The sequence below is a fragment of the Chrysochloris asiatica genome, unplaced genomic scaffold (assembly GCF_000296735.1).
Source record: "Chrysochloris asiatica unplaced genomic scaffold, ChrAsi1.0 scaffold00017, whole genome shotgun sequence".
In the NCBI taxonomy this organism is placed as follows: domain Eukaryota; kingdom Metazoa; phylum Chordata; class Mammalia; order Afrosoricida; family Chrysochloridae; genus Chrysochloris; species Chrysochloris asiatica.
Window position 1 is genome coordinate 13,073,537 of NW_006408535.1, and position 7,912 is coordinate 13,081,448.

At 43.2% G+C, this 7,912-nt stretch overlaps 1 protein-coding gene across 1 annotated transcript in view; it reads left to right on the forward strand.

The window, feature by feature from the left end:
* Window positions 1-2,483: 2,483 nt before the first annotated feature.
* The window catches only part of SPTSSA (serine palmitoyltransferase, small subunit A), a 26,030-nt gene continuing 20,601 nt past the window's right edge, over window positions 2,484-7,912 (forward strand). The window contains exon 1 of the mRNA XM_006835358.1: window positions 2,484-2,621. Coding sequence (XP_006835421.1) covers window positions 2,510-2,621 — 112 coding nt within the window. The 5' untranslated portion in view covers window positions 2,484-2,509. The remainder of the gene's footprint in view (window positions 2,622-7,912) is intronic.

Below are 7,912 nucleotides of genomic sequence, written 5' to 3' on the forward strand. Positions count from 1 at the left end.
TGCCTTTGAGTTCCTTTTTTTGTTCTCTTGGTACTATCATCCCCTAAATGCTCAAGTCACTGAGTTTATTCTGCACTTTTTGTGCTTTTCTTTCGTGACGTCATCTGCTCTCATGGGTTCAGTTACCACTGAGCTTATCAATAATTCACATGCCTTTACCTCTTGTTCAGACTTTTCTTCTGAAGGCTACACCTGTATGTCCAACTACTACCTGAATACCTCCACTTGGATGTCTGTCCCTCAGGTACCTCAGACTCAGCCTTATCCTAGCAGAATTCATATATTTTCAGCCAAATGGTTCCTTCTGGATTCTTTCTCTGTGAATACTGTCATCTCTGGTCTCTTTCCCCCATTTCTAGTTGCTTGTCAATTCTAGTAATATGGAGGCAGTTTTACCACTAAAATTCTAAGGAAGTTGAGGAATGCAGATTGGTTTGTTAGGGTTGCTCTTCCTAAGAGAAGCCATGGTTGGGGGGCTGTGCACAATAGAGATGACCACCCAGCAGGAATAGAGTTTAGGGAGGTGGCCTAGTGAGGGAAGGTGATGCTTCCAGTTTTGGATAAATTTAACTGAGCATTACTAAGTATTGAAGGTCACTGGAGTTCTTGAGGAAAAACGAGCAGAGCTTGCTGGTGTCTAAAAAGAAGTGGTGGTTTGTGAGGACCAGGGTCAGAGAAACCCAACACACTGAGAGTTGACTGTTAGAAGCCAAGTTTTCCTGGCTCGGAGAGGTAGGGAAGCTCAAGTGCCTGTAGGTTATGCAGATCCTATTTAAAAATTCTACCTCTGCAGTTCCAACCTGCTCTTGTTTCTCCCAGTAATTTGCAGGCTGCTACCCATTCCCACATCTTGTCTAAAGAGTACATTTTATTAAGCCATTGGATTCTTTTACCTTCTGGTTAAAATTTCCTTAGCTCCGCAAACAAGGCCCTTTAGGATATGGTTGTCTTATTGCTGTCTAGCCCCATGTCTTACTACGGCCTACACATTCTTTTTGTTCCAGCCACATGGAAGTTCTTCTAGCTCTTTAAAAGTATTGTGCCTTCATATAGGGCTGTCATATTCCTGTGCTTGGGAGATCTGTCCCGCTCTTCTTCCCAACATTCACTTTTCCATTTCTACTTGTCCTTCAAAACTCAACTCAAGCACCATTTTCCAGAAGCCTTTTACAATCCCAATCTGACTTCTAACTGGCCTTTTATCTGAGTTCTGTTGGTATCTTCTACATAACATGAATATACCATTTACCACACTTCACTGAAATCAGTGACTCTCTTCCTTAGTAGACTGAGTATTTTATAAAGGCAGCTCCCAGTCTGTTTCAATCCACAATGTCAGTGCTTGATGTTTTTAAATTAAAAAAATTAAAAGTCACCACCTATGAAACTTTTAAAAGTTTAACAAGTAAACCTAGAAACTACTTTTTCTTTAAACTTTAAACAATAAGCCATTTAACTGTGACATTTCTCATGCTAAAGGTGCACGGTGTTTCTAGTGGCAAGTGCAATGTTGCGGGGCTGTTTTCCAGCGGGAAAAGCTGGACCTTTAAGGGCACACTTCGGTGAGCTATCACAGTCCACATAGTGAGCTCAAGCAGCCTGTCGTCTGCTTGACCACCAGACATATCAGCGTGGCTTAACCAAACATCTGCTTGTAGCCAATAAAAGAGGGGTGCAGAGAGAGATTTATGGATCTCTTGATTGTCTTTAGGTTAAGGAACGTTTGTTGATGTAGGTATATTTTTGTGTGTAACCATGGGTTGGGGATTACAGGGGTTACTCCTTCCTAGGAGGCAATGTGTGCATCACTTCTTCGGAGTCGCTTTCCCTGACCTCTTTCACTCAGTAATATTCGTAGTTCCCACCCTCTTTTAGCACCTTATTTCTTCCTTTACTCTGATCACTGGTTTACATGCATTTCGGTGACAGAGTAATGTCTGTCTCCCCTGCAAGACTGTAAACTCTGCACCAAGCAAGGGGCCTAACACGGTCCCGTTTATCCTTGTAATCCCCTGCCCAGTAGGATGCGTAAAGCATAACGGGTATTCAACAACTGTTCCAACGACAAGTGTTCAAAGGGCCCTTCTGCGAGGACTAACCGGCGCCCGCACGTTTCGCTGCTCCCACCCCAGCCAGCACCAACGCCTCGACTACCAACCGCCAGGAGGGGAGGCGGGGCGGACCGGGCGAGGCACGCAGCGCGCCGCGAATGCGCTCTAGCAGGGATCCTTCTCGGGCTCGCGTGGGCGCGGCCCGGTGGGGAGGGAGAAACGGGGAGGAGGTGGACAAGACGCGAAGGAGTGGCGTGGCCAATAAGCGCGGACCGGGCGGACCTCGCTGCAGACCTGCCGCTGAGCGCGGGGCTGGGCGTGCCTATGGGTGACGCGCGGGGCGGGACGGGCCAATGGGTGCTGGGCGGCGGGCGGGCGGGCCTGGAGGCCGGGGGCTTTAGGACGCGAATAGGAGGCCACCAGGACAGACTGACGATCGACCTCATTGCGGAAAGCGCATGGCTGGAATGGCGCTGGCGCGGGCCTGGAAACAAATGTCCTGGTTCTACTACCAGTACCTGCTCGTCACTGCGCTCTACATGTTGGAGCCCTGGGAGCGGACTGTGTTCAGTATCCTGTCCGGGTCGCTTGCGCGGGGGACTTGGGGGAGCGGGGTTGCTGGGCGTCCTCCTTCCGGGTCCGGGGCTTGGGGGTGGGCGTCGGAGAGGACGTGTCCCCTGGACTCGGGTACACGTACTCGCCTCTTCGAAGTGGGAGGCTGGGGGGCTCCTCGTGCGATTAAGGGACGGGGGTGGGGGGTGGGGGAGAAGGGGGATATAGCGCTTGAGCGCCAGAGTCGCTTGACTTATTTTTGGAGGAAAACCCTAAGAGGCATGACCTATCCTGTATGTCCTCGTTGTTCTTCGGCCGCGGCTCCTTTTGGTTCAGTCCCCTGTGTTCTGGTAGGAAGCAGAGACCTTGCAGTGGAGCAAATGGCCCCCAACTTGGAAGCTTTTGACCTTTAACTGTCCCCAATTTAGCTGGTTTGGGTTCTAATGAGCATTCTAGCCAGTTTTAAACGCCACCTTTCAAAACCGGGTTGTGAATTTGTGATCATGACATCCCAGTAGAATTTTTTTAAAGCAATTTTAACTTACTGTACCTGTCGGGTGTTCAGAAGTGAGTTGCTTTAAAAGTAGGTCTTATTAAATGAAATCTTTCGCTGTTTGCATCCTCCGTTGAAGGCATTCAATGGAAAAGGAATTTATGGTTGGTTGTAGTTAGGGTTTGACATTATTTGGATTGTTGAGTCGGTTCCGACTCACAGCGACCCTGTATAGGGTTCAGAGGAGTGGCTGGTGAGTTTGAATTGCTGACCTTGAGGTTAGCAAACCAGTGCTTATCTTACAGCGCCACGCCAGGACTCCGTTTGGATTAATAAGAGTTAATAAATACTTATTAAATGCATACCGAGTGATTACTATGGATAAGCAACTGTGTTAAGTATTTTGCATATATTTTAGCTTACCTAAGGAGCTCTGGTAATGTAGTGGTTACGAATTGGGCTGCTAATCTCACCAGCTGTTACGCGGGAGAAAGATGAGGCTTTTTGCTCCTGTAAAGATTTTACAGCCTCGGAAACCATACAGGGTCGCTATGAGTCGGAACTGACTCCACGGCACTTAACAACAACAACAAACCTTGTCAACGAGTCCTCGTGTGGCGCTGTGGGTTAATGCGCCAGACTGCAAAGCAGTTTGAACTGCAAGGTCGGGGGTTCAAGCTCACCAGCTGCTCCTCAGAAACCCTATTACAGGATTGCTATGGGTCAGAACCGACTTGATGGTGCTTCATAACAACAACCTTGCCAAAAACTCCAATGAATAAACTCAAGGTTGTGGAGAGAGAATATTTTGTGTCCCTCATGTCTGATGCTTCGCATCTCCCGTTTTCTATATTGCCCTCCTTGACCTTATTTTCGAATAATAAATACTAATAAGGAGCTCTGGTAGCGTAGTGGTTACGAATCGGGCTGTGAACCTTAAGGTCAGCGGTTCGAAACTACCAGCCGCTCCACGGGAGAAAGATGAGGCTTTCTACTCCCGTAAAGATTTACACCCTCGGAAACCCTGTACAGGGTCGCTATGGGTGGACGGCGCTTAACAACAACAACAATAATGAGATGTAACTTTTTTTTTTTTTTCCAACTGAGGCCTGTATGAAACTTGTGTTTCACATGCGTGAAATAGACAGGGTTGTCTTTCACCTTTAGTGTTGTTTAGTTTTGAATTGACGACTTTAGAATTACTTTGTTAATGTATTGTTGCTTTCTGGTGGAGTGCTTGAAGCCATTCCCTTCCAAATCTTACCAAATGTATTTGTGTTGAAATAGATGGCATAAGGTTATACTCAAAGCTGAATCTTTTGTTTTAACACTTTTGAGGACTCTTAGTTGCTTATAAGACAATTTATTTAGTACCACCAGCATTTCTTTTCAATCTGCAATTTAAGAACAGGAATGCATATTTCAAAGTTTGATTCTGAATGTAAAATTGGTCTCCTCTTCTCCCTGACCCCAAATCTTGTGTTCACCATTTATTTGTAGTTACCCATTAGTCTCTCTCTTAAGTTTTTTGGATTAGAACTCATGAGGCCTTGCCTTGTAAAATGTTACACAATACTGTAGTATACATAGTTAACTGGAATTTCTCAATAGAATCACACACTATGTGTCTTGCTTAATAACATCATAAAAATGAATTTAAGCATGGTTGAACTAAATTGAAACTCTTAAAATCAGAAATTGAATAGCTCACTATTAGAGCCTGGTATAAATTTTACATTTAAAAGCTTTTATTGGCATATGGGTAGATACTGTAGATGGTGTTATGGTTTTCCCATTTTATGTTGCAATGGTATTAACGTATACATTCCTAAGTGGTGACTTTTTTGGAGGCGATGGACAAATAAATTAGGAATTTTTTCCATTCCTTCTTTTCTAACCCTTCAGAACTTTGTTTTTGGGTAAATGTTGCCCTTTTGATCTCAAAAGTTTGATTATTCCAAGGTGTGCATACCTTCCTAATGTTATTATTCTCCTTAAAGACCTGACTACCATTAAGCTGAAAATTTACCATTGGGGTGTGTTCATTATCAGTCTTGAAGGGTGACTAAGAGCAATAGTCTCAGAGTTCCACCAGTCTATCCAACCACTAAGTCTGCTCTTTCTTTCTTTTTTTTTTTTTAAATGATTTTGAGTTTTGTTCCACATTTTTCTCCCACTCTCTCTAAGACCTTCGAATGTGATCTTTTCTCGAGCATTGGTAGTGGGGACCTGGACACCATCTAATTCTGTTCTCAGGGTTGTGGAACCTGAGGTTCACATGACATTTTAGTCCTATGGACTAATTGCTTCAGTGAATCTTCTATTTCCCTCACTCTTCTTTCCTCTGGACAGGGAGAGACCAATAAGGATCTTACACTTCATACCTGAGATGACTGAAAACTCATAGCTGTTTATAACCTTTTATGCACACTTTCTAGGGGCATGTTGGATTATCTGAATGTATGTGTAGAAATTACTTGCTTCTCTATTCTTCCCCACATTAAATGGCTAGAAGTTAGTTAAAAGTCACTGTATATTGAAGCTCTGTCCCAATTGAATATAAACATTTTTTTGAAGTTGGAAGTTTGAAGCTTTGAAGTAAAGATATTGAAGCTCTGATAGCGTAGTGGTTACGAATCGGGCTGTGAACCTTAAGGTCAGCAGTTTGAAATTACCAGCTGTTCTGCGGGAGAAAGATGAGGCTTTCTGATCTCGTAAAGATTTACAGCCTTGGAAACCCTGTTACTATGGGTCGGAACCGACTCAACAGCAAACAACAACAACCAAAAAAAAAAAAAAAGATTTCAGAGAGGTTTTTAAGTGAATGCATCTAATTTGAAAAGTCAGAAACATGGAGAATGGTTCTTGGAACAATGAGATTTGTAAATAAGTTTTGTCAGTCCTCTTGCCTGTTTTCTGATGTCATATTTGAACTGATTTGTCAGCCAAGTGTGAGCCTGTTACCATGTGCGGACATGCATTCCATCTTATGTAGAAACAGAACCTGACACTATGGTAAGACAGGTGTTAGCAATGAGAAAACTTCTGTAAGTGCTAATTTGTTGTTAACTGTTGTCAAGTCGGTTCTGACTCAGTAGCACTGTATAGGGCTTCTAAGGAGCGGCTGGTGGGTTTGAACCATCAACCTTGCAGTTAGCAGTCCAATGCTTTCCATACGGTGCCACATGAGGTCTCTAAATGCTAACTTGTTATTAAGAGCTGTTGATTCAATTCTGACTCATCTTGTTGTTGAGTGCCGTCGAGTTGGTTCCGACCCAAAGCGACCCTCTACAGGATTTCTGAGGCTGTAAGTCTTTACAGGAGCAGAAAGCCTCATCTTTCTCTCACGGAACAGCTGGTAGTTTTGAACCACTGACCTTGTGGTTCATGGCCCGATTCGTAACCACTACGCTACCAGAGCTCCTGACTTAATAGTAACCTTTTTTAGGGTTTTCATGGAGTAGCTGTTGGGTTAGAACTACAAGACCTTGAGGTTCAAGCCTACCTTGTGGCCCACTGCATTATTCTACAGCATCACATCAGTAGTATTGCAGAAGACCTGCGAAAGGCTGAGAACCAGCTACTGCTCTCTCCAGGGGCAATTTTTTTTTAATTTTTAAGTTTTTATTGTGAATTATGTGATAGTTTACATTGAAGAACATTCATCCTATTGTAGATTGTTTCATTGCCATGATTACAATCCCCTCCATGCAACATCTAACAACCAAAGGGTACATCCCGCCGCCCTGCCCCTCTGTCTGTCAGCATACCTCTCTCTCTCTGGGCCTAGAATCCCCAGCTCCATGTCATTGCCTCTGTCTCCATCTCTGGCATCACTGTTTCTCTTGGTAGGAGGGGGCGAAGTTTTGAATTGTTGTTAAGTACAGTAGAGTCGGTTTGGACTCATAGTGACCCCGCACAGGGTTTCCGAGGCTGTAAATCTTTACAGGAGCAGAAAGCCTCATCTTTCTCCCGTAGGACACCTGGTTGTTGTTTCAAATTGCCGACCTTGAGGTTAGCGGCCCAATTCATAACCACTATGCTACCAGAGCTCCTTGACTAAATGTTTCAAAAACTCCTTTTCTCTCTTGCCAAACAACAGTGGTAGAGAAAGAAAAGACTGAGTTTTGTAAGAAGACAGGTTTTATAACCCATGTGGGGCACATTCCCTGTAGTGCCTCATTGAATAACACTGTAACTAGTATGTTGAGGGGAGGTGAAGAGATTATAAAAATAACGTGTTTCAAGTATTTTGAACCCTAACTAAATGCTTTATTTATTTATTTTTTAAAACTTTGTTTCACGATTATTAAAAAACGAAGGCTTGTTCGTATGTAGTCACTGCATTTTCTCATTGGCTACCTTTCTGCTGCTTCTTACATTTACATGGTATTTTGTGCTTCTGTTTATTTTAAGCAAAATGTAGGCAGTTTTTTTGCTGTATGTTAGGACTTAGATTCCCCCTGAAAGCTGGTACATGTTTCTTCAAGGAAAAATTTTCAGTTTTAACTTCAATGCTGGCCATGCAAATTAAGCTTGTGAAATATTTGTTTATATATTGACTTGTTGTTTCAAAGCTATTGCAGAAAGTACTTGGAGGTAGCAATAGAAACCTAACTTTAAGTCACTTAGAATAGTATTGGCGATTGGTCATTTCTAATCAACAGAATTTAGTTCTGAGAGAATTCACATTTAAAGGAGTAGAAAATGGTATAGCTATGTAAGAAGAAGTTACTGATTTACTTTTGAGTCATTAATAAAATAAATTTTGCTCTGCGCATTCATTTATAAAATATCTGTTTTCTGAATCCTGCAT